We start from the raw sequence: 26,673 nt of genomic DNA on the forward strand, positions 1-26,673 counted from the left end.
GAAGAGATTAGTGGCTTTGGGTTCTAGTGAACTAGGCCAGTTACAATGGAGCCCTTAAGCACAGAAGGTGGAGGGAAGCTGAAATGCAAATGACTGTGGTTTGGATACTGTGAGGGTTGAAATATATTTAGATTAGGAAAATGACATCTGTAGATATAGGAAGGAGGGGTGACGTGATAATTATATGTCCTAAGGAAGAGGAACAGTCTCCTGTGTTCCAGCGTAACCTGTCTGTGAACAGTTACGGGTGAGTCTGGAGGGTTTTTTTTGGCAGTGGTTGAAAAAGTTTGCAGAACTTTCCAGTTTCCAGAGACAGCTGGCTTCCTTTGCCTTCACAAAGGGAACTCAGAAGGTTCAGGCTGTGTTGGCGCAACCAAAGTTCAGCAAGGCCTCATAAGAAGTCCCTGAGCCAGAGACTGATTCTACAGGTCCTGACTAATCTGAGGGGAAATAACAGTTGTTCCCTTCACCCCTGACCATTGGGCCTGCTTGCTGTGGTGGTGGAAATGGAGTCCCACAGCATCATTTATGACCTGTTTGGCCTCCTGCCTGAAATATCTGACAAAACACAATGGAAAACAGATTGAGGAGAATTACCCCTCGGTCACAGACTAAAACCCTGATTCCAAGTGTGATCTTATCCAGTTCAACATTTTTGCTGATCATGTTCAGCCTTCTCCCCCAAGCCATTCATGCTTGGGCCCACTAAAAGAAGATTCAGTTTAGACCCAAGAAGCACATCTGAGACAGCTGGAATATATCCATTCTGATAAGGAGGTTGCAGGGATGTTGTTATTCCATCACTGTGACTAAATACATTTGTTTGTTTAGTCATTTAGTCGTGTCCGACTCTTCGTGACCTCATGGACCAGAGCACACCAGGCACTCCTGTCTTCTACTGCCTTCCGCAGTTTGGTCAAACACATGTTAGTAGGTTTGAGAACACTGTCCAACCATCTTGTCCTCTGTCATCCCCTTCTCCTTGTGCCCTCAATCTTTCCCAACATCAGGGTCTTTTCCAGGGAGTCTTCTCTTCTCATGAGGTGGCAAAAGTCTCAGCTTCAGGATCTGTCCTTCCAGTGAGCACAGGGCTGGTTTCCTTCAGAATGGATAGGTTTGATCTTCTTGCAGTCCATGGGACTCTCAAGAGTCTCCTAAATACATATTAGAGTCCTAAATGCTGACCCTGTGCAGATGTTAGTGCTTCTGTTAAGACCACTTTGCCTTCAACCCTTTGAAAGGAGTGTGATATAGGGCTTGTGCAATGGCAGACTTTGGGCTTTAAAATTCCAGTGGCGCCCTGTGTGATGCCAAAATTTGGTACCCTCCCACCTCTTGCCTTCCATTGTTTGTATGTGTAGTGCCCTCTCGGCTCAGTGCCTAGTGCGGGTGAAGCCAACACTCTCTCCTAAATCTGCCTCTGGTTTCTGTCTAAGTATGTGTCAGCGCTGCCCAAGGTCCCAGCTCACACAAGACCAACGCTGCTTCTTCCTCAAGTAAAAAAGTCTTTATTGAAGTTCAGTTTCGTTTCCAGACGCGCAGCGCGCAACGCTACGTCTATGCCTTAGACCGTCGAAGTTCCATCTGAATCTCCTCCCCCCTGACACCAGTTTAAGATTCTAGCCTTACTCCACCTCTTCCTCTGTTCCTTCCTTCTCTGGGCCCTCCTGCTAGTCGGAGTCTCAGCCCTCCTAGACTCCTCTGACGCTGAGTCCCCTGACTCTTCCCCCTCCCTCCTTCGGGCTTTTGGACCTGGCTCCCAATCCGGGTTTTCTGCTGTCCCGCGCTCCTCCACATTTGAACTTGGCGCGCGCGCGCAGCCTCCCACTTTCCTTCTGACCGTTACACTTGTGTCACTGCCCCCTCCTTCGGGGAGGCTAGCTGGACCTGGCCTTCCCTCCTTTTCCCCACTTTCCGATGGGGGCGTGGTTATCCCTGACTCATCTTCTCTCCCCGCTGGAGGAGAGGCTGGTCCTGACTCATGTGACTCTTCCCCCCCATTGTGCTCTGGTGGGGGAACTGGTCCTGATCCTCCGCTGCTCCCTTGGGAGTCCCCGCTGGTCCCTTGTTTCTGGAGCATCCCCCCTGGGACTCCCCTTGCCCTTACCATAGGCGCCCCCTTCTGGGAATCTTCTGATTCGCTGGAGAAGCTCATGGAATCTCTCGGGTCACTGTCATATTCCCCTATGCTCCCCTCTGATTCCTCTCCTCCGCTCTCTATTTGCTCTCTCCCCTGCTCTTCTGCTCCTGAGCCTCTGACAGTATGAATTTCCAGAGTGGCTATTTAGGGTGCAGGAGACAGACCCAGTGTTCCACTCAATGACAACTTGCAAGCTCTCAGTTCAAATGCTGCTTTACGCTGACACCAGTATTAGCATGTAGCATTCATTGTAAGGCTAGGAAGCCTTAACTATCAAAACTATGAGTACATCAGGGTGCTTAATCACCTAATCCTTGTTAGGGAAACTTCAGCATGAGCCATTCAGGTCTCCTTTGGCTTGGAGACTTGTGCCAGCCCACTTAACCACACTGCCATAAATCCATTGCACATTGCTTGCGTCTTAATAAAACTTCAGCCTGAAAGCTACTTAGAGTTATGTTTACAGGCCATAATGTGTGACCTCTGGAACAGCAGTATCCAGATTAAAATTGGGTGGCAGAACTAAAGACAAAATGGGAAGATACCATGGGGTTGTTAAGTGAGTAAATAGGGGCAAAGGAGCTTGAAAAAAGATGATACCCAAATAAGATGGTGGTTGGTGAAGGGTAATGTGTGGGAACGATGTGAGATGTTGAAAGGTCATTGAAATTATTAATATGTATTTTGACAGAAGTATAATGGAAATAGTTTGCACATGCCTTCCCTGTGCCGTCTCTTCACCTGATATTGTAAAACAACCACCACAACAATTACCAAAGACACAGATACAGAAGGTATAAGGAAATAAATGGTTTTTTTTTCTAATTTGAAATATCTCATCTTATTTCAATTCAAGGTGTGTGTGTGTGCATGCACACAGACTCCTTGCTTGTTTGTAAAGCTATTAGCTTCTTTCCTTTAAAGATTCCATAAGTCAGCCCCTTTCATAAAAGCAGAATAACATTCTTAAAGCATCCTTTAATGAAAGCAAATACATTGGTACCTTGGGTTATGAACTTAATTCGTTCTGGAGGTCCGTTCTTAACCCAAAAACATTCTTAACCTGAGGCGTGCTCTTGCTAATGGGGCCTCCCGCTGCCGCCGCGCCATCGGTGTGCGATTTCCATTCTCATCCTGGGGCAAACTTTGTAACCTGAGGTACTACTTCCAGGTTAGCAGAGTTTGTAACCTGAAATGTTTGTAACCTGAGGTGTTTGCAACCCGAGGTACCACTGTACAGATTTGAGCAAACAAATTAGAAATTATCCCCTTTGCTGCGCACATGTACAAAGATTCAGGAGCAATATTAGCATCTGTTAAGGATTCCAGGGTGAGACTTATGAATGGATTGCGGCAGATTCATACTGATCCAAGGATGCAGAATAGCCACAGTTAGGCTTGGCTTGGCTCCCGAACTGTGGTGTTCCCCTGTGAGCCTCTGAAGTTCACAATGTTTTGTGTTGTTGCAGCAATGGTGTTTTATTATGCGAAGTGGCACTCTCTGTGAGAGACTGCACCTTGGATGAGCCCCTGCTTTTGTGACAGCTGTTATCTCTGTTGACAGATTAGGGGTTGAAGCAGGGATTTTCAGCACTAAGCAGTGTTAAATGATGCTCCAGACCTAGCTTGTATGGAACATGCTTGAAATTTATTTAGGAACCCAACAGAAAACATGAATACTCAAAAGATCCCCTGCAAAGGGAAAGCAAAACACATTGACTACAGTCGGCGCTGCTTTTGGATTAATTGATTTTTGGATTGCAACTGAAGCTGAGCCAAAAGGAGAACTGAGTTTTGGGACTATTTTTGTGTCTCTGAAAAGAACTCTTCTCAGGGGTTCTCAGGGGTTGCCTCAAAGGGTGCAAAATGTTCGCAACGGGAGTGCTACTGCTCCTGATATGGCTGCTTACCAGGAAAGGTAAAAGGAGTGTTTGGGAGATAGGTAGAGAGAGCTTTTAGGCACAAAGAGATTGTCATGCTTAAGCCACTTCCGAGATAAGGAGGAGGTGGGGTTGCGGGCTTCATGCCCCTTCCTCACACTCGCGGGGGCTGGCCCCAGCCCATGCGATAGCAGGGAATCCTTGGCTGCGTCATACCCCGTGCCAGCCAATCAGCTGGCTCTGGGGGCGTGGCCTCACCTACTTAGGTCTGACGCAGCCGAGGGTCCCCCTCTTTTCCTCACCGCAGCTGACCTGGTTTTCCTTCCCTGCCCACCCTTTAGGCTAGGTTCTCTGACGTTGCTATGAACTTCGCTCGGTCGCCATCAAGGGGCCTGGTAGGAATTTTTCCAAATGGCAGATTGGCACCAGCCATTTGGTTTTCGCCTACCTCGTAGCAAACCGTCACAACTCATCGGTATTAGCGGTTAGGCATTGGTGGGGGTACTGTTTATTGTTATGCAGATGAAGGGGGGAGGAGCGCCATCACCTTCCCCCAAACAAAGGGTAGTCCGGTAAAGGATTCCGGGGGGCGTGGCCTTGTCCTAAGCCTATGGAGGTGTGGGCCCACGGCACGCCCCCGCGCGGTGACCCCGGGGGGAGGTCCTAGTTAACGTGCCTCAGCAGGACTCCTCCCACTGGTGGTCAACCCTTACCGGCCTTCAAGCTGGTTAGTTGTTAGGACCAATGCCTAAGGCATTATTATCAATTTATGATAGGGTGGAAGGTTCACAGGCTATGAAGGACTTGCTCACAAATTTATTGACAGCTGCACAAATTATTATAGCTAGGAAGTGGAAGGGGCAAGCAGGATATAAAATGGAAGAATGGTATAAAGAGGTGTGGGATATAGCTATTAACGATAAATGAACATGTGCCATTAAGGTAAGACGGGGGATATGCAGGAGAAATGATTTTGAGGAGATATGGAGGGTGTTTGTAGAATGCGTACTGTTACAACAGAAAGGGGTCAAACCATCGCAAGAGGTGCTGAAATTTTGGGATGTTGGATAGTTACAATGGAACGGTCAGCGTGGTGGGGTGCACTTTTTATTCTAATTTATTTATGGTTATTACTTTGGCTACCTCATGAGAAGAGAAGGCTCCCTGGAAAAGACACTGATGTTGGGAAAGATTGAGGGCACAAGGAGAAGGGGACGACAAAGGATGAGATGATTGGACAATGTTCTCGAAGCTACTAACATGAGTTTGACCAAACTGCGGAAGGCAGAAGAAGACAGGAGTGCGTGGTGTGCTCTGGTCCATGGGGTCACGAAGAGTCAGACAGGACTAAATGACTAAACAACAACAACTTTGTAAAAAAGAAGAAGATAGCAATAAAAAAGAATAGGTAAAGGTAAAAGGACCCCTGACCGTTAAGTCCAGTCACGGATGACTCTGGGGTTGCGGCGCTCATCTCGCTTTACTGGCCAAGGGAGCCAGCGTACAGTTTCCGGGTCATGTGGCCAGCATGACTAAGCTGCTTATGGCAAACCAGAGCAGCGTGTGGAAGGGCCATTTACCTTACCGCTGGAGTGGTACCTATTTATCTTCTTGCACTTTGACATGCTTTCGAACTGCTAGGCTGGCAGGAACAGGGACTGAGCATCAGGAGCTCACCTCGAACCGCCGACCTTCTGATTGGCAAGCCCAAGGCTCTGTGGTTTAGACCACAGCGCCATTCAAATGGGACAGGCCCAGGCTGAAGAGCAGCAGTGTGGTCTATGGACCCGGAGTCATTGCTCTGTTTATGAGTAAGGGGTCTTCTTAAGAGTTAGCAACCCCCCTGAAACCTCTTCACTACCAGCAGCTGTGGCTGGGGAGTGGTCTGGGTGACCAAAAAAATTATAAGGTCTTCCTCTTGAGCCTTCTAGATGCTGGAAACAACACAGGCCTGTGACTCCTTGTGCCAGATTCTACTTTCTCCATCTTGCCTGAACTCCCTGTGCTGTTCCTTGACTTTCTTTCTGGATCCCACATTTGGACCTAGATTGATTCTCCATGCTTGAGTTTGGTTTGTTTGGAAGGTCCTGCACTTGGGACTCTGCTTATATCTCCTGAGCTTGGGACCCCTAGTGCCTGAGGGCAACCATTTGGAGTGTGGCAGTGACAATTGTTTGTCAAGCCCTAGATGGACTCCCAAAAATATTATTTATTATGTATTTATTTCATAAAATTTATGCATCACTTGATTGTTTACAAAGATCAAAGCTGTTTACAAAAAATATAAAACAAGAAAATCAAGGGGGGAGGAAATCACATCCATACTTGAATCTGTACAAAAGTTAGAATACAAAAACAAATTAAAATTACCTCTGTTTTCTAAGCATCTGGGTGGGCTTGTCTAAACAAGAAGAATTGTTAGGATTCTGCTTATTCCTTCTCCCATCCTGAACTCATATCATTTCTAATTTAAGTGGAGATGAGCTTCTCACTGGGAAGCCCTGATTATTTGGTGGTAGAGAAAATATAGAACTCTGGAATTGTTTCTGGTACCATGTATATTGAAGCCATGTCATGGTGAACCAGCACCATTATAAAAAGCAGGAGTTTTTTTTCAGCCAGAACTCACCAGAACTCAGTTCCGGCACCTCTCAGGTGGGCACCATTGCCATTCTAAGAGAATGAGGGATGTGTTCGTGGTGAGTTCTGGCACCTCTTTTTCTAGAAAAATACCACGGAGAAAAAGCAAAGGAAAAAAACTCACACAGAGACTCGCTTGCATAAAGAGAGAAAAACTGTGGCATTACGTGTGGCAGGTAAACATGTGAATCGACTCAGCTGCAATTTAATTTTGTGATGTGAAAATTCTCGTTTGAAAAAGCAAGCTCCTTTTGGATGAGGAATATGTATGTGCAGTAGTACCTCGGGTTAAGTACTTAATTCATTCCAGAGTTCCGTTCTTAACCTGAAACTGTTCTTAACCTGAGGTACCACTTTAGCTAATGGGTCCTCCCGCTGCACCACCGGAGCACGATTTCTGTTCTCATCCTGAAGCAAAGTTCTTAACCCGAGGTACTATTTCTGGGTTAGTGGAGTCTGTAACCTGAAGCATAAGTAACCCGAGGAACCACTGTATATACCTCACACTTTTCCTTAGGTGGGTGCAATTAATTGTTTGAAACCAGTCAGGTTTTTTTCATCATGACACTTTCAGAAAACAGAATAAATTAAACATTTTAATCCCTGCTAAGGAACTGAGCAGGCCCGAGAGGGAAGCCTAAGAGATAATACAACGCAGATGGCATGGATATAATCACAACTCACAGCGTATAGGACTGTCAGCGCTCTCCAGTCAGGAAATAATACAGTTCCGTAACAATGCACCAGATTCGTGTTCCCAATCTGGCACAATTACATCTTAAAACTTGAATCAGCACAATCCCTTTCTCTTCTTTCCTGCTACCTAAGGTTTAGCGTTAAGGCTGCTGCAGGAAACGGCGAGGGGAGGTAGGATTTTGCCACACGAAGCTCGGCATCCCAATTTTTCAAGTTCAGAAATTCTCTTGAACTGCAGGTGCTCCGAGGGCTTTAAATATTTTTTTCTTTGAGATTCTCAAAACAGAGCACCTCACATATGTTGCTGCATCACCTGGCGAGGTGTGCTTCTCACACGCTGCGCTACTTCTAACCAAGAGGTAGGTGTGAATTGCTTTTAACTCAGCAGGTTTGGCCTTGCCCTTTTAAATTGGCTCAGAGTTGGCCAGTTCTGGGCCTCATTTTCGATGCACATTTCTTTCTTTCTAGCAGAAAGCGAAGAGACCTATCACTAATCAGCCGTTTGGACTAATTTGGCATCCTGGGCACAATCTGCTGGTTTCTATGCCCTCTTCATCAGAACATATAGATGACCACCCAGTTATGTATACACTCCATCCTGCTTGACACTAACCAGTGTGTGCATTCACACATAGTGTTAAACCACGATTCAGTGCTGCACTACTCACTTGCTGCCTCCCCTGCTTAAGGATAAGCTCTGGTTTTATTAAACAAGATAGATTTATAACCTATGGATGACAGTTTGTGTGTCTGAGCAGTGTTTGTTTGAAAGCATGATATCTGATTCATCCACAGATCTTAGCCAGAATTCCATCCACATAAGTTCTTTTGCTGGCTCTTTTGCTGGCTGTGTAGTAGTAGTAGTAGTAGTAGTATGTATGTATGTATGTATGTATGTACATACCCTGCTCATCTGGCTGGGTTTCCCCAAACTCTCTGGGCAGCTCCCAGCAGAAAATTAAAAACACAATAAAACATCAGACATTAAAAACTTCCCTAAACAGGGATGTCTTCTAAAAATCAGATACAGTGGTACCTCGGGTTACAGACACTTCAGGTTACAGATCCGCTAACCCAGAAATAGTACCTTGGGTTAAGAACTTTGCTTCAGGATGAGAACAGAAATCATGCAGTGGTGGCACGGCGGCAGCGGGAGGCCCCATTAGCTAAAGTGGTGCTTCAGGTTAAGAACAATTTCAGGTTAAGAATGGACCTCCAGAACGAATTAAGTTCTTAATCTGAGGTACCACTGTAGTTGTTTATTTCTTTGACATCTGATGGAGGGTGTTCCACAGGATGGGTGCCACTACTGAGAAGGCCCTCTGCCTGGTTCTCTGTAACCTCACTTCTCGCAATGAGGGAACTGCCAGGAGGCCCTCGGAGCTGAGCCTTGGCTGAATGATGGAGGTGGAGACATAAAGGACGGAAGGGAGATATATGGACCCCAAGGCATTGTTTGATCTTGCTGCAGCTCATATGCTTAGCACTAAACCAAGGTTTAACACAGGGCTGGCCCGCCCATGAGGGAAGTGAGGCAGTTGCCTCAGGAGAGCAGGCTCCAGAAAATCAGCAGATCCTCCTCTTGCTGAGCCTCATACCCTCTTCCAATGGCGATGCTCTGCAAGTGCTTTCCTCTGGGGCAGTGCTTGTGGGGCCTCACACTCCCCATCCTGAGGTGAGGGTGCAACAGGGGCAGGGAGGGTACAGGGCACAGGGGCAGATCTTTGAGGAGGGGAGGGCCATTTTGCCTCCTGGAAACACCTTTTCCTAGAAGCAGTAGCTCAGGGGACTTAAGTACATTCTTGTATGCAACATATCGTTCGACCCTTAGTTACATGTTTCATTCTTAAGGAAGAATTCTCTGTTGGTTTTTAGAAAACTCTGAAATATATATATATATTATTTTTTTAAAATAATATTTATTACTTTTCCAACAATTTAAGCAAAACAAAATAAACAATACAGTACAATACAAAAACACTATATAATATAACATAAAAACACTACATAACACTAACACACACTAACAAAATAAAAACAATTTAAAACACACCAAACAATTTCAATATCTTATCTTTCATTCACCTATTTCAGCGACCTCCTCACACCTCCCTTTTTGTATTCCACTTCTATTAATTGTTTCAGCAATTCCTTTCCATCTTCCTCTGTTTTCTATCCTATAATTATCTTAACATTTCTAACCTTATTTTTTCCTTTAATACTCTAATAATCTAATTATATTTAGTTCCTTATCACATTTCTACTAAAGCCATATAACTTCATTTCCACATTTTTCTAACATTCATTAATTTTACAGTATTTCTGTAAATAGTCTTTAAACTTTTTCCAGTCTTCTTCCACCGACTCTTCTCCCTGGTCTCGGTTTCTGCCAGTCATTTCCGCCAGTTCCATATAGTCCATCAACTTCATCTGCCATTCTCCCTGGGTGGGTAAATCTTGTGTCTTCCAATACTTCGCGATGAGAATTCTTGCTGCTGTTGTTGAATACATAAAGAAAGTTCTATCCTTCTTTGGCACCAATTGGCCGACCATGCCCAGGAGAAAGGCCTCTGGTTTCTTCGGGAAGGTATATTTAAATACCTTTTTCATTTCATTATAAATCATCTCCCAGAATGTCTTAATCCTTCGGCATGTCCACCAAAGGTGAAAGAATGTACCTTCAGTCTCATTACATTTCCAACATTTATTATCGGGCAAATGGTAAATTTTTGCAAGCTTGACTGGTGTCATGTACCATCTATAAATCATTTTCATTAAATTTTCTCTTAAGGCATTACATATATATATATATTTAAATACAAAAATTCTGGTCAGCTTTTTATGGTACAGTGGTACCTCGGGTTACAGACGCTTCAGGTTACAGACTCCACTAACCCAGAAATAGTACCTCAGGTTAATAACTTTACCTCAGGATGAGAACAGAAATCGTGCTCCGGCGGCGCGGCAGCAGCAGGAGGCCCCATTAGCTAGAACGAATTAAGTTCTTAACCCGAGGTATTGCTGTATTTGTTTTGTTTTGTTTTGTTTTGTTTTGTTTTGTTATGCTGGCACTGTTACTGCCTCTCTTACGCCTGTATTTTATAGAAGTGTTGATTTACATTATGGTGTTATTTGTTGTGAGCCACCTTGGAAGGCAGAAGCTTTTAATACTCAAATAAATAAAATAAAAGATAAGGCGGCTGCTTTATAATCTTGCGCTAATTTCAATATTCCATCCCCAATGGGATTAACTTCACCGGAATTATTTCAAAAGGCTTAATTCCAGAAAAGGCCACAAGGCATCATCTCTCATTTTGGATCAGAGACAGGATAATGTTTTCCATTGATAAGCTTAAACCTGTGGCCTAATAAGTTCTTTGAAGGCATGGCATGGCAAATTAAGATGTCTTTTTAAATGCTTTATTGATAGTTTGCATATGACTTTGGGTATTAATATCCCTGCAACAAGCGCAGCAAATAGTTTACTTGTTACACTGAACAATAATCCATTGATAGTTGCTCTAATTACCAAGGATTAAGACAGTAAAGAATAGTAATGATTTCTTATCCCTCCATTTCCAATCTGTAAATAGTTTGCTAACCCCAACATCTCAACTTTAATGGTTTTGCTGCTTATGGATGAGATTTCTCTGCAGACTCTGTGTTTCCTATCTGATGGTTGAGAATGAATACAATTTATTATGCAGAAAGGGTGCGAGGGATACTGTAATGATACTAGGGATACAGTCAAATGTAAGCCACACTGAATGCAGTAGAGTGCATTTTTGAGCAGCCCTTTGTAAGATCAGATTGCATGCTTTGCATGGCTTTGCTATGGAAATGCTACAACAACTGTATAACTGAAGGATGTACCTGAAGCAGCGTCTCCACCCCCATTGTTCTGCCCGGATACTGAGGTCCAGAGCCGAAGGCCTTCTGGCGGTTCCCTCCCTGTGAGAAGTGAGGTTACAGGGAACCAGGCAGAGGGCCTTCTTGGTAGTGGCACCCGCCCTGTGGAACGCCCTCCCACCAGATGTCAAGGAAATAAACAACTATCTGACTTTTAGAAGACATCTGAAGGCAGCCCTGTTTAGGGAAGTTGTTAATGTTTGATCATGTTTTTAATATTCTGTTGGGCGCCGTCCAGAGTGGCTGGGGAAACCCAACCAGATGTGTGGGGGTATAAATAATAAATTGATGATGATGATGATGATGAAGCAAAGCAGGTAGGGATGATCCTGCTAGCTAGGGATCAGCTAGAGTTGTAGGCCAAAAACATTGGGAGGGCCGAGTTTGAGGAAGCCCGTGATAGACTAATCATGAACCTAAACAGGATTTTAAAAAATCAGAATCAAAAACATAAGCCATTCTTTAGCTTTAATAAATAATTTTAGAAATAGAAAAACTGAATATTACTAGTACTTTCACTACCATGCCTTTCTATAATGCAAGCGATTAAATAAATACCCTGAAATTATTACTATTTTGTTTACTTACTTTTATCTATTAAATTTCTATACCGCCATTCATCAGGGGACCAGTAAAGGTAAAGGTAAAGGTACCCCTGCCCGTACGGGCCAGTCGTGTCCGACTCTAGGGTTGCGTGCTCATCTCGCTCAAGAGGCCGTGAGCCGGCGCTGTCCGAAGACACTTCCGGGTCACATGGCCAGCGTGACGAAGCTGCAGCTGGTGAGCCAGCACCAGCGCAGCACACGGAAACGCCGTTTACCTTCCCACTATAAAGCGGTACCTATTTATCTACTTGCACTTTGACGTGCTTTCGAACTGCTTGGTGGGCAGGAGCTGGGACCGAACGACAGGAGCTCACCCCGCCGCAGGGATTCGAACTGCCGACCATACGATCGGCAAGTCCTAGGCACTGAGGTTTTACCCACAGTGCCACCCCTTCATCAGGGGATCAGAGGGTGGTTTAAAACATAAAAACACTGTGGTATGACAAGGTTAAAGCACACAAAAGTTTTAAAAACCATATTGTCAGAAAAGCACTATTAAATGTCTGGGTCAGATATAAAGATTTGCTGGAAAACAAAACTCCAAGGTGGTTGTCACCAATGGAAGCTAAGGCAGTTAAAAAGTTAAATATGGAGTCGAAGTGGCCAAGATATTGGGAAATTCTGGAAAAGGAAGGGGACAAACTGAGATTGCAGAGTTTTGAGAAACTAAAAGAGAAGGTGAGAGATTGGTTGCACTATCACCAAATAAACGAAGTGTTTAAATTGGACAGTAAAATTGGCTTCCAGGTGGAAAAATCAAAATTAGAGACTGAATTGTTAGAATCCAGTACTAAGAATCTGTCAAAAATGTACAATTTGCTGCTGAAATGGAATACACAAGATGAAACGGTTAAATCAACTTTGATTAAATGGGCTCAGGACATTGGTCATAATATTTTGTTTGCTGACTGGGAAAAGTTGTGGACCACCGGGATGAAATTCACGGCATGTAATGCCTTAAGAGAAAATATTATGAAAATGATTTATAGGTGGTACATAACCCCAGTCAAGCTTGCAAAGATTTACCATTTGCCTGACAATAAATGTTGGAAATGTAAGGAAAAGGAAGGCACATTCTTTCACCTCTGGTGGACGTGCCCGAAGATTAAGGCATTCTGGGAAATGATTTATAATGAACTGAAAAAGGTATTTAAATATACCTTCCCTAAGAAACCAGAGGCCTTTCTCTTGGGCATTGTCGGCCAAGGGGTGTTAAAGACGGATATAACTTTTTTTATGTATGCTACAACAGCAGCTAGAATACTCATTGCAAAGTACTGGAAGACACAGGATCTACCCACACTGGAAGAATGGCAGATGAAGGTGATGGACTACATGGGCTTGGCAGAAATGACGAGCAGAATCCGAAACCAGGGAAGAGAAGCGGCGGAAGAAGAATGGAAAAAGTTCAAGGACTATCTAAAGAAATACTACAAAATTAATGACAGTTAGAATGATGTTGGACTGGAAAGTAAATGGTTACTATTAGTAATGGTTAAGACAAGGAGAATAAGGAAGAGTAGCTTAAATTTAAAGTAAAATAAGGGAAGATTTGCTGAGTAATTGATTAGAATTTGGAATACAGAAAAGGGAGGCATGAGGAAGTCGATGAAGAAAGGTTTAAGAAATTAGGATATGAAATGGTACTTGTTTTTTGTTTTGTTTTTGTTATTGTTTGTTTATGTATTTGTCGTTGTTATGTTTTGTTTGTGTGGCTATAAAAACTGTTTAATAAAAATATTTTAAAAAAATAAAACATAAAAACACAAAAATACATAGTAGCGAACAAACTCAATGTACATTTCACACGGGGCAGAGATTTATCAGAGTATGACATAGAAACAGCTAGTGAGTGTTTAAGGGTTGCCAAGGTGGTACAATCATCTTCTTGGCTTTGCCTTGGCACCATATTTTGCAAGTGGACTTTCTAATCACGGCAGTGCAGGATTTCGAGTCACCTTCCCACGCGTTGGCCATCAATCCCAGGTGATTGTTGGGGCTGCCCTGCCTCTGCATAATCTTTTGCCTTTCCTGTTGTCTTGCTCTTTAAGAAGTTATCCAGCAGCAAGGTTCCTGTTCATCTCTTATCTGATGTTTTCTCCAATGCAAAGCCTGGTTATCTCCCTATTTAAATCAATAAAGAACAATGCTTTCATTGATTTAAATAAGAGCATTTAGACTGCAATCGCATGCTCATTTGCGTCGGAGTGAAGCACACTGAAATCAGCATGGCTTGTGTCTGAGCGTGGATGGAGGAGCATTTTGTGTTGGTCTAATTTGGGCTAATGTAAAGATTGAATAGGGACGTGGGTGGCGCTGTGGTCCAAACCACAGAGCCTAGGGCTTGCCGATCGGAAGGTCGGCGGTTCGAATCCCTGCGATGGGGTGAGCTCCCATTGTTCGGTCTCAGCTCCTGCCAACCTAGGAGTTCGAAAGCACGTCAAAATGCAGGTAGATAAATAGGTACCGCTCCGGCGGGAAGGTAAATGGCGTTTCCGTGCGCTGCTCTGGTTCACCAGAAGCAGCTTAGTCATGCTGGCCACATGACCCGGAAGCTGTCTGCGGACAAACACTGGCTCCCTCAGGCTACAGAGCGAGATGAGCGTGCAAGCCCAGAGTCATCCATGACTGGACTTAACGGTCAGGGGTACCTTTACCTTTACCTTTACAGACTGAATGCAATTAATTATTCTTTGGATTTCACACGTTTCTAAATTCTATGATAACATTTTCCAGCCCAAAACTTTATCAAGGTGCATTAATGGATTTAGGGTAAAACACGTTTCGAAATGCACACACAGAACTTAATTGTGTACTCTAAAAAAATTATATGTGTGCAGAAATAGGACAGAATGGACTTAGAATAAAAGCAGATGCAAAATGGACCTGGGACAAAAATAGACTGATCAGTTAATCCCTAAACTAAAGATTTATGCGATTGTACTGCACAAGATGCTAGAACTCCAAAAAATGGTATGCAGGGCAACTGTGGTTGTGGCAAGCGATAAACCATTGATGAAGACCCTTTGGACAGCAGGATTTGAAGTGAAGCATTGGTTCTTCTCTCCATCAGGACTAACTGAGTGGGTGGGATGTTATCTGAGACCTCTTCTCTGATTTGTCATTTATCGGGCACAATATTGTTGTACAGGTGGCAAAAAAGTACGCTAAATCCCCTCTCTATTGTATGTATGCTTTCAAAGTCCCTGTCTGTAATCTAGCACTGGTCATTGTCGGAGGAAAGATCTTCAGTTTCATAGATCATCTACTTTACATCTTAATCCTAAATCTGTAAACCGCTTAGAGGTTTCATTTACAGTGAAGCAGTATACAGATATTGTTAAAGAAATGAAATGAAAAAGAAGTGGAAATTATTTAAAGCAAAGCTTTATTGATTTTTGTGCAATAAGATCCCAAGCAGGTACCTTTCTGCAATGTCTGGCACACTCATTTGAGAGCGGGCTAGAATTCTATGCTAGAAGAATCTTTTAGAGCCACCAAGTCAAAATGAGCATTTGATTTACACTGTTCTGATAATAGATCCTGCCTTTGTCTATGCCGATTCTAATAGCTGTTGGAGGACAATCATTTTCTATTTTCAATCCTGTATTGAAAAGCATTCTTCTGTTTGTGGGTTTGCATTGATAATAGCTTCATTTATCACGAAACTGGATGCAGCACACTTTTATCTGCCAGTGTAACAGTCTCTAATTAGAATGCTTTAGTTCCACTTAGTTGTTTATCATTCTTTCTTTGGCATTCTGTCTTTAAAGTGAGCTCTAAATTTTATAAGTTTCTCTTTCCATTTAAACCTATTATATCAGTCTCTGTTAAATGCACAATAGAGGTAAGCAGATTAGCAACCATCCATTTTCTTTTAAGATTGTTTTTGGGGCACCTTAGTACTGTACATTCATATCAGTGCTCTTCTTTTTTCTGTTTCATCTACCGCTGTAATTTAATTTATCTACATCAGACAATTTTGTGGCTGCGTTTAACAGCTAATTAAAAAGGAAAGCAATCCAGGTTTTTTTTGGGGGGGAATCCCTGGCACTCAAACTGATTATAGAAATTAATGATAATGACAGATGAGGCTATAAACCACAGCAGACTCTCAATATGGCTTCATATTTGAAGCAATTTTTATTTTGATCTGCGCAGCGTTCAAGGATCACATGCTGGTCCAAAATCATTCTTGCCTGCTTTTGAAGGAGTTACCCTTCCTTAACCGAGTTGCTTTTCTCTGAATTAAATCTAGGCATCTGGCTTTTTGATGGCGTGGATTATGAATATTAGAACTAAAAGTATTTGGAGGCCCCATTACTTGGAGTTTATTTCATCAGTAGGATGAGCTCAATGACATACACTAACAGCCCTGAATTTTCTAAGCACATCATGGCATGACACAATGCAATGGACAAAGGCATCACCTCCCCCATTAGGACATCACAAAGCTAGTTTCCAAACTTAGTACAAATAAGAGATGACAGAGCTGAGAGTGACTCAGGAGAAATGGACCATCTCAAGGGATTGCTGTATGCTGTGGAGTCAGCAGTTTTGTCCAGCATCCTTTTCTAGTGAGAATGTGATTCGGTCAGCATAATGTAGGAGACCTGCTTTGCCTCACACAGATGATAGTTAAAGCAGTGTTTTCTGTGCTGCTTGGTGTGCCGTTGCACCATGCCACAAAAACGGTGCTCCTTTTTGTTGATGATACTAAGCATTACACAAGTTGGCATTTACACACCACACCACTACTGGCGATATTTTGAAAACGTTTGATGAGCCTTGTTTCAGTTGATCTAAATTTATTGACAAATTGACAATAACAAAACAATTGTTTAGTGTGATTGCCCAGAAGTCTATATTTAATTTCTCCTTGGTAGAAGATGTCTTGCAAGTGGTGGTGGGGTCTACACTGCCATTGAACACTGCTATTAAAGAATTGTATTTCTGATCTGTGTTTAATACTTTGTAGAAGTTGTTTCACATTGATTACTTGCTCATACCTTTCACCAGCAATCAAGGATTAGCCATACATATGCAAGAGAGAACCAGTTTGCGCATGCTTTCTCATTACAGCTGTTTCCTCTGACAGAGAATGCAGGAAACTGCCCCATGCCATTGCCCCATCAAAACCAGTATCATCTAAACTGACTGGCAGCAGCTTTCCAGAGCTTTAGGCAGGAGACCCTTTCTTAATTCTTCCAAGGGATGTCAAAGACTGAACTGCAGGATTCTTTCATGCAAAGCATTTGTTCTGCTCTTTGAAATACAGGCCTTTGCCTGACTTGTCTCTTGGGCAGTGAAAGATTTAGTGGAGGGAGGGCAAATTTACCCTGTAGTGGGCATGTCTCTCTGGTCCAACATGGGACACAGGTGGCGCTATGGTCTAGCCCACTGAGCTTCTTGAGCTTACCAAACAGAAGGTTGGCAGTTCGAATCCCAGCAATGGGGGTGAGCTCCCATTGTTCTGTCCCAGCTCCTGCCAACCTAGCAGTTCAAAAGCACCCCAGTGCAAGTAGATAAATGGGTACCACTGAGGCGGGAAGATAAATAGCATTTACCTTCATGTGATTTCCATCACAGTGTTCCGTTGCGCCAGAAGCGGTTTAGTCATGCTGGCCACATGACCCAGAAATCTGTCTGTGGACAAAGGCTGGCTCCCTTGGCCTGAAAGTGAGATGAGCGCTGCAACCCCATAGTCACCTTTGACTGGACTTAACCATCCAGGGGTCCTTTTTTACCTTCTCTGCTCCAGTAGTAGCTGGTGTGGTGGTGTCGCATGCCTACCCTGACTTCCCAATGTGGTGTTAGAATTCCTGCTCCATGATTGCAGTCATGGGATTGTTGTCTATCACATGACGGTGTATGTTTTGACTCCACAGAGTGGGAAGTGATGGAGACAGGATGTTTGTGTTACTGTGTTCCGTGAAGTGGGACTATTGTCCTTTGTTCTTTCTTTTTGCTGTCTGATGCTAGAGAGAGAGAGGGAGCCATGTTGCAGTGCTCCGTGTGTGTTTATATGTAAATAAAGTAGATTACCCAAAATGCTGAGTTGCTGAGGTCTGTCATGCAAGCTGCGAAGACTGCGGGTCCCTAAGTATGCCAATGTCTGTTGGCATCGGTCGCTGTGATGTTCGGGCAGAAGAAAGCTTTTGAAGCTCCCGAACGAAAGACTAGGAGGGAGAGAACATGCCAGTCAGGCATGTGTCTCTGCCAGGGTCCTACTCGAGAGTAGAATGAGCTCCTGACATGTGGAAGCTGCTGCCAATAACCAAGACAGAGAGGGGTGCAGTGGCAGGTAGGTTGGTGCAGTGGCAGAGCCAATCTGATGCTTCCACTGCTGAATCCACACTGTGCTGAGCTCTGCATTGCCTCTCTGCTTGGTTAACAGCAACAACCTCCATGTGGGGAAGTCCTGTAAGCCAGGCCACCCCACCCTGCCAACTGCTACCGTCCCGTTTCTTGGGATTCCATTATTCTCAGCATCCCAATTTGCTATACAGTTCCTGCTGTTGAAATGTACGGAAAGACTTTGGGAAGCTCTGGGATGCCGTTGCTGTAGGAGACTTTGGATGTGCCGTGTGTTACACCTCGACACATTTTCATCCAGCATCCAAAGCAAAACAGCAGTATATTAATTAAAATGCAGCGTCAGACTGTGCTGATAGACTGCTGATAGAGTCTGACATGTTTTTCTCTGTCTCTCTCTCTCTCTCTCTAAAAAAAAGGTTACCTACATCTACAGAATGCTGACCAATGCACTAATGTTAGGCACCTTTGCAGATAAATCAATACGTGTCTGTTGCTGTCAGCCACTGCCTATATCAAATTTCTCAGAGCCGAGTAATTCTCAGAAACATGTGCAATTTCTAGTTTGCTAAAGCTGTGATCCTGTAAGTAAGTCCCAATGAAGTGTGTGGTTTTATACCTATTCAAAGCAGGAGTTGGAAGCTCCATTGATCTATTAGCTAAATTTCTATCCTATCTTTCCAGCAATGATGAGCTTTCCAGAAGGTGGGTGGTTGTTGCCTACTGGGAGGGAGAAAGGGGAAGCAGTGGGGAGGTAGGTGTAGTGTGAACACACCAGTGGAGCCAATCTGGCACTCCTGCCAGTGCATTTGCACTGTGCTAACCTTCCCACTGCCTTGCCCTTTGCCCTCCCAGTGAACAACAGCAACCCACCAGCTAGGCAGCTAGTGTAATAATAATAATAATATTTTTTTTATTTATGCACCATCCTTCCCAGTTCAAAAAGCAGGCTCAGGGCGGCTAACAACAAATTTAAAACACTTAATTGTAAAAGCAGCATAAAATACAGTATAAAAATATCAATACAGTGGTACCTCGGGATGTGAATGGGATCCGTTCCGCAGCCCCGTTCACATCTCAAACTGAACGCAAGACGCGACGGCGCATCTCCGAGTGCGTGGGTCGTGTTTCGGCGCTTCCGCGCATGCGTGTGACGTCATTTTGAGCATCTGCGCATGCGCGAGTGGTGAAACCCAGAAGTAACGCGCTCTGGGTTGCCGCGGAGCGCAACTCGAACGCTCTCAACCCGAAGCGCATTCGACTCAAGGTATGACTGTAACAATAAAATTCAAAGTTCAGAATTCAGTTTAGGGAAAATCCATCTAATAAGCTTTAGATAATCACCAGGGCTAGCTGGCTGAATTAGTCCTACTTGGGCCAGCGAGGAGGCCAGGGGAAAATTAGCTGTGGGGTCTCAGAGCGGGTAATCTTCATAAAAGGGGAGGGGGAGGGAAGAGAAGGGAAATAAAAGATCAGGCTGAATCCAAATTAAAGGCCAGGTGGAATAGCTCTGTCTTACAGGCACAACAGAAGGAGGTTAAATCCTGAAGGACCCTAGTCTCATGGGAGGGCTCTAGTGTAGTGGCTCCTGGCAAGCGGTCTCTGTTGAATTAAACAGTACTTGTTGCAAACTACTATCTTTGGTTTGTATGTAACAACAAAGCCATTTCACTTCCCCGGGGAAATGGAGTTGCAGGCTGGATGCGAGCCCGCCCTGTGCACGGGGGTGTGGCTAGCCCCTGCATCATAGGGATTCCCCTCCGCGTCACGCCCTAGGCTGACCAATCCAGTTGGCCAGGGGGCGTAGCGTGCACCATTTAAGCAGCCTGCGGGCAGGAACTCGACCCCTTTCTCTGGTTCCTGCTCGCACAGTTCTCCTGCCCTTCCTCCCTAAGATTAGACTCTTAATCCTTTGACCTTGCTATGGACCTCAGTGGGTCGCCTCCTGAAGGGGCCTGGTAGGATTTTTTTCCACTTGGCAAATTGGCACCAGCCGTACGGTTTTTCACCTGCCTCATAGCAAACCGTCACAACTTTGTAAGGTTTGGCAGTTAGGCATTGGAGTATCCGGTTGGTGGTGAGGGAAGGTAGAGGCCATCACCTACCCCTCCTATTTCAAGGGTATTCCGTTAAAGGAATCCGGGAGGCGTGGCCCCATCCAAAGCCTAGGGCCATGGCACAACCCCTATCGGTGACCCTGTGGAGCTCCTAGTTGATGTGATTCAACAGGGCTCCCCCTACTGGTGGTTAGCCCTTCTGAGACTTCCTGCATGGTGGGCAGGCATCAGATATACTTGGTTAATAATAATAATAATAATAATAATAATAATAATAATAATAATAATAATTATTTATACTCCCACCCATCTGGCTGGGTCTCCCCAGCTACTCTGGGCGGCTTCCAACAAAATATTAAAATGTAATAACCTATTAAACATTAAAAGCTTCCCTAAACAGGGCTGCCTTCAGATGTCTTCTAAAAGTCTGGTAGTTGTTTTTCTCTTTGACATCTGGTGGAAGGGCGTTCCACAGGGTGGGTGCCACTACCGAGAAGGCCCTCTGCCTGGTTCCCTGTAACTTGGCTTCTCGCAGCGAGGGAATCGCCAGAAGGCCCTCGGTGCTGGACCTCAGTGTCCAGGCAGAATGATGGGGGTGGAGACTGGACCAAGGTATACTGGACCAAGGCCGTTTAGGGCTTTAAAGGTCAACAGAACTGGTTTGGTTCCAATGCCTAAGCCAATACCACTCACATTCTGTAACCAATAAAGTTGTGGCCTTTTTTAGCCCGTTCACCTAAAATACTGGTGTGAAGTGTCTTTATTCCAACAAAGGGGGAGGGTTTGGGGCCTTGCCACGCAAGCCAGGATTCACATGAAGTGAAACCAAATGCTGCAGGAGTCTATCTCCCCACTGTCTTAGTAGGCATGCAAGCTCAGGACTTTGCTAGGGCTTGTTTCAGCTCACTCACACAGCGCTGAACTGTGGTTGAGAATTAGGTGCAAACTGGAACAGTGAGTTCTCTAGCCAAATACAAACTTGGAACTGAGATTCCCTCATTCATCTCCAGTGATTTCCCCCAGCTTCACAATTGGACATTATAGAAATGAATTTATTTATTGATATAGTGCGTTTGTGTGGCGACCCAATAACATGCATTCTCTGGGCGGCTCCCCAAAATTAAAGAGATAAAATATAACATTGAAAATGCAACGGAAAGCCATAAAAGCAGCATTAAAATGGTTCTTTCTGGCAGATCTACAGCAAAATAGAAAATGTAAAATTGTGAATCCCAGATCTATAAAAAACACAAGTTGTTATAAAAAGTGAATAAAAAGGTCTTCATAAGGATGAAGCGCTTCCTGTTTCATTTCTTATGCCGTATGTGAACATTCTTAGTTCGTTATGTTTCTTTCTAGGTATGTCTTCTGGCTAATAGGCACTAAATTGAGCTCTCATGTGTGTTCAAGCTCCTTCAGTCTTTCAGAAATATTTGCCTCATAGGTGACTGTTCATTACCGAAGCTGCTCCATTTGACCATTTTCCTTGTTACAGGGAGTGAAGGAGGAATATTTTCTTAGGGAGATAGTTCTAATAATGTATGTTAAATAAATATGACTGTGGACAGAGTAAATGGTATTCTGTCTTTTATTCTCTCCCCCTCCTCGTTATTTCCTTGACTAATTACGGCTCTAATGGAGTGTAGGCTCAAAGTGATTATGGGACATATTTAGAGAAATTCTATAGGAAATGTAATTTTCAGCAATTCTCTCCCTCCCTCCTCCCCTATAGATATCTTGAAAGGCAAATGCCTCTTTGTGTCAAACAGAAATTATCACATGGTACTTTGAGAAAATGATGGTGGTACCTGTTCATATCAGGTGAGGGGAATGTGACTCTGCTAGCCACCAGACAAGGGCTTTCCCCACCTGCCTTGCCCAACCCTCCAGCCTCTGGGAGCTGTTTCCAGAGAATGAATTGGAGGAGAAATGGGACTCTCTGCTGACCAGGCAAAGACTTGTTCCACCTGCCTTGCCCCACCTTACCCTACTGTTGCTGAGTGATGTTGCCTTATTCTTTTTGATAAGACTGTAAAATTACATGTCTGTTTCAAGAGCACTGGTTTGACAAACAGAAACAAAGTGGGTTTTTTTGTGGAGGGGGATTTTGGGGTCGCCCCAAGTCACTCATTAATGAAGTTTTAGTGTTCCTTGTCCCTTAAAAGGTAAAGGGACCCCTGACCATTAGGTCCAGTCGTGGTCGACTCTGGGATTGCGGCGCTCATCTCGCTTTATTAGCCGAGATGTTGCCAGCATGACTAAACCGTTTCTGGCAAACCAGAGCAGCGCACGGAAACGCCGTTTACCTTCCCACCAGAGTGGTACCTATTTATCTACTTGCACTTTGTACTTTCTAACTGCTAGGTTGGCAGGAGCAGGGGCCGAGCAACGGGAGCTCACCCCGTTGCGGGGATTTGAACGGCCGACCTTCTGATCGGCAAGCCCTAGGCTCTGTGGTTTAACCCACAGCACCACCCGCGTCCCACACCTTGTCCCTTACTGGATAGGAAATTGTTTAACACAGCTAGCAACCCAGTGAATCTTTACTGATCTGAACTCCAAGCCAATCTGCCAGAGAGCAAAAGGATTTAGCCAGTAGTGTGACTAGATAAATCTGCTTCTCTTTTCTGAACGATGGAGTGCTTTTCATGTTTCTTCCCTTTTCTTTTCTCTTTTCAGCATTGCTGGCAGTGATGCAAATCTACTTCGGCCATGTGTAGTCATAGTTATCATAATTCATGTGTGTTACTTTCCCCAGCAAGACATGTCCACTGTAGAAACCTCTTCCTTAAACCATAAGAAAAGTGTTTGTAACTAGGAAAGTTGTGGATTTGTGGTAGAGCTACCATGGTGATCGCATTACTGCTAAGTCTTGTTTTCCAACCACAATTGATTTTCAGCACATTATGCCGTAATTTAAAAACAACGACACAGAAACCTGAAATCCTTGTGTTACAATCTCTTACAGGCAGTGCTGGAACACCTGTTATTTTCAATGAGAATGGAGATGCACCTGGGCGCTATGATATCTTTCAATATCAGCTAACCAACAGAACCGCAGAATACAAAATCATTGGACACTGGACAAACCAGCTTCATCTAAGTGTAAGTCACTGCACATTGTTATTTTCATTTGTACAATTTAGCTCATTTGGCTACTCTTACTTAAGAGGAGCAAAATAAAACAGAATGCTCCTTGCACTGTTTTCTCAGAGCTTCTAAACAACGTGTTTTTCAAACTTCAGCCATTCTTGTTAAAGAATACTAAAAGGGTCAATATCAAAAGAGAAGGCACAGGTGTTGCTTCATACTGTTTGTGATTAATATAAAATAAACATCCAGCTGTTTTGGACAATAGTGTCATCACTAAAATATCAGAGACTTCTTCTGCATCAGGCCAAAGGCCCCTCTAGTCCAACATGTTGTTTTCACAGTGGCCAACCAGATGCCCGTGAGAAGCCCATAAGCAGAACCTGAGCGCAACAGCATTCTCCTTATCTGTGATTCCCCAAAACTATTATTCAGAAACCTACTGCCTCCAAGATATGCCTGATAATTCACCATTCTCCTTGGGATTGATGGGAACTGGAGTCAAACAGAATGTTGCGGGCAGGGACTGTTTTATGCTATACTGGGATACAAAACAAGGTGCTGGATAACTCCTCACTTTTGTAAAAATTGTTTACTTTTTCATAATTCTTATGAGCATTTGCTTAATGTTTTATTATTTTGTGTCTTCTTTTTAAAACAAAATTTATTCAGAAAGAAGAAAAATAAATAAAACGTTTCTTTAAACGGTGTTCCACCATTGCATGATGTATCAATATTCAATTAATTGTGTTGGTTAATTAGGTAAGATCAAATGTTCAGGTACATCTGATCAAGGTGAATTAGTCAGGACTGTGGTTTTGAAACTGTGTTCCGGAGAATGATGGGGTTAGCAGAAAAGCTGTCCAAGTTATTCAGTGTAGTGCTGGATATTACATTGTCCACCTTTGCATGTAGTAATGGCGAACAAGCTTTCCTGAAAGACAGCTTCCCTACCAATATCAGAAATCGGTACTGGGTGTGTTAACATCTCTACACATGGGCCAGTGGTGGAGCCCAACAAACCTGTCCACTACTTGAATAGAGTTGAATGGTAGCCTAGTGTCCAGTAACAGAGAATTCTTTTATCTAGTGTGATAAAAAACAAAAAGTTTAAAACTTTTTGTTTAAAGACTTGGTTTGATAAGGAATGTCAGAATAGCAAAAAATGCCTAGCTAGGGAACTTAGAAAATTGAAGTTAAAACAGGATAAGCACAATCTTTCTCTATAAGCTGAGGTAGCCCAATTACGATACAATAATAAATTATTACTTAAAAGCAAGAAACAAATATATTATGAACAACAGTGGAAAGCATTGGGAGACGCAGCACTTCAAAAGGACTCACGGAAATTTTGGCATCTGGTTGCCCAAAGTACAAATGGGCTGGGCTACTCGTTAGAAGCATCTGTCCAAGGAAAGGATTGGGTGACGTATTTTACAGGAATATATGGCCCCTGTCCTGACTCACCCCCACAAGTTTACTATACTCAGTTATTAGAACTGCCAGAATGGCCAGACGTCATGCCCAATCAGATTAAGAGGCTAATCGCAAGACAACTAGCTAATAAAGCTCCAGGAGAAGACATGATCCCAATGGAGATCTATAAGATAAGACCTGATTTCTGGTCACCCATTTTTGCAAAATTGTTTTCATACTGTAATGGGAATTGGGGTTGCTTATGCGTAAAACTCCAAACTGCTCCAAGCGGGTTGTATAGCTAAAACCTTTCCCTAGTTTGACAGCCCCTTCAACGCGACTGTCTCAATCACTGGCAGAATCCGTCAGTGGGCGTTTCCTGAACTTCTTCCAACATAAAAATTCCTTGACAGCCAGTCTCCGCCTGGCTTCTCTGCACGGAAGCCTTCTGCGCAGAGTAGGCGTGCCAAGCGGAGGTCCTGCACTCTCCCCACTGATCTCACTGGAAGAGTCTCGGAGCCTTCCCTCCGAAGTACTCTCAGCCTCCCCTTTCTTCCTGGTGTCACCTTGGTTTCCTTCCCCAGCGGAAGCTCTCTCTCTCTCCTTGCTGGTTCCCTCCCCTGCATCATTGGAGCGACTTCCCTCTCCGCTAATCTCTGATGTCAGTTCCCTGACACATACATTAACAGCTCAGGTCGCATACCTGAAGGGTGGAAGCTGAGTTGAATGGAATGTGTCTCTAGAACAACCCTTCAGATATTGTAGACCCACAGCTCCCATCATCACTGACCATTGGTGGTGCTGGCTGTGAATGAAGGCAGTTATAATCCAATAACATATGAAGGGCACCGTGCTGGCTACCCTGAGCTATAATACCACCCCAAATGCTCCCCATTATGGAAAAGTTCTGCAGCAGGTGCTTAGGGGTCCTTTGACAGAGCAAATAAAATGGGAACGTGTTGTCGTTTGATAAATGCTGGACTAGGAGCTACAGCGAGTGTGGGCTTTGATCCCAGAAGACAGACCCATGCAATAATAATAATAATAATAATAATAATAATAATAATAATAATAATAATTTATTATTTGTACCCCGCCCATCTGGCTGGGTTTCCCCAGCCACTCTGGGTGGCTTCCATAGAAACCAAAAATACACTAAAATATCACAGATTAAAAACTTTCCTGAACAGGGCTGCCTTAAGATGTATTCTGAATGTCAGATAGTTATTTATCGCTTTGACATCTGATGGGAGGGCCTTCCACAGGGCGGGCGCCACTACCGAGAAGGCCCTCTGCCTGGTTCCTTGTAGCTTTGCTTCTCGCAATGAGGGAACCGCCAGAAGGCCCTCGGCGCTGGACCTCAGCGTCCGGGCAGAACGATGGGGGTGGAGACGCTCCTTCAGGTATATATATATTAGTGAAATGCCATAGTTATGGTCTAAAATCAAGGCTGGATTTTGAGTTGGCTGTTTCCCCCCTCCCCCAAATTAAAAAAAATACCATAGAAATATCAAATAAAGGGGTGCAAACCTTTATTTATCACTTCATTTATCACTATGTATTTCCTGACAGACCAAACAGGCATCGTATAGCTTTGGTTCGTAGTGTAACAGGGCCATGATAAACAATAACAAAAAGAACAGTGTAAGTATTTACAAATGATTGTTCCTCGGAGACTACTTTGCAGTAATTATCAGTGTGCTACCAACAGTAATGCATATAATAGCTTCCCGTTTCCAGCCGCTACAGTGATAAAACACCTTTACCATATCTGCTCTTTTCTTTCTATTGCTCCCTGGCAAGAGGCCATCTAGCTCTTTCTTGGGTGCAAAGACAAAGCTGTGGTCTTTGGCTCAGGAGCTGGAATCGGTTCCTCTGCTTTCCTGTGGTCTTGGGTCCGCCCCTAAACTATAAATCTCTGCTGA

General features: G+C 43.9%; 1 protein-coding gene across 3 annotated transcripts in view; it reads left to right on the forward strand.

Annotated features, from left to right (window-relative positions):
• The window catches only part of GRM8 (glutamate metabotropic receptor 8), a 561,423-nt gene that overhangs the window by 442,284 nt on the left and 92,466 nt on the right, over positions 1–26,673 (forward strand). For all 3 annotated transcript variants that reach the window (XM_053405016.1, XM_053405019.1, XM_053405018.1), the window contains exon 8: positions 23,211–23,347. In XM_053405016.1, coding sequence (XP_053260991.1) covers positions 23,211–23,347 — 137 coding nt within the window. The remainder of the gene's footprint in view (positions 1–23,210; positions 23,348–26,673) is intronic.

The sequence above is a fragment of the Podarcis raffonei genome, chromosome 10 (assembly GCF_027172205.1).
Source record: "Podarcis raffonei isolate rPodRaf1 chromosome 10, rPodRaf1.pri, whole genome shotgun sequence".
NCBI classification, from domain to species: domain Eukaryota; kingdom Metazoa; phylum Chordata; class Lepidosauria; order Squamata; family Lacertidae; genus Podarcis; species Podarcis raffonei.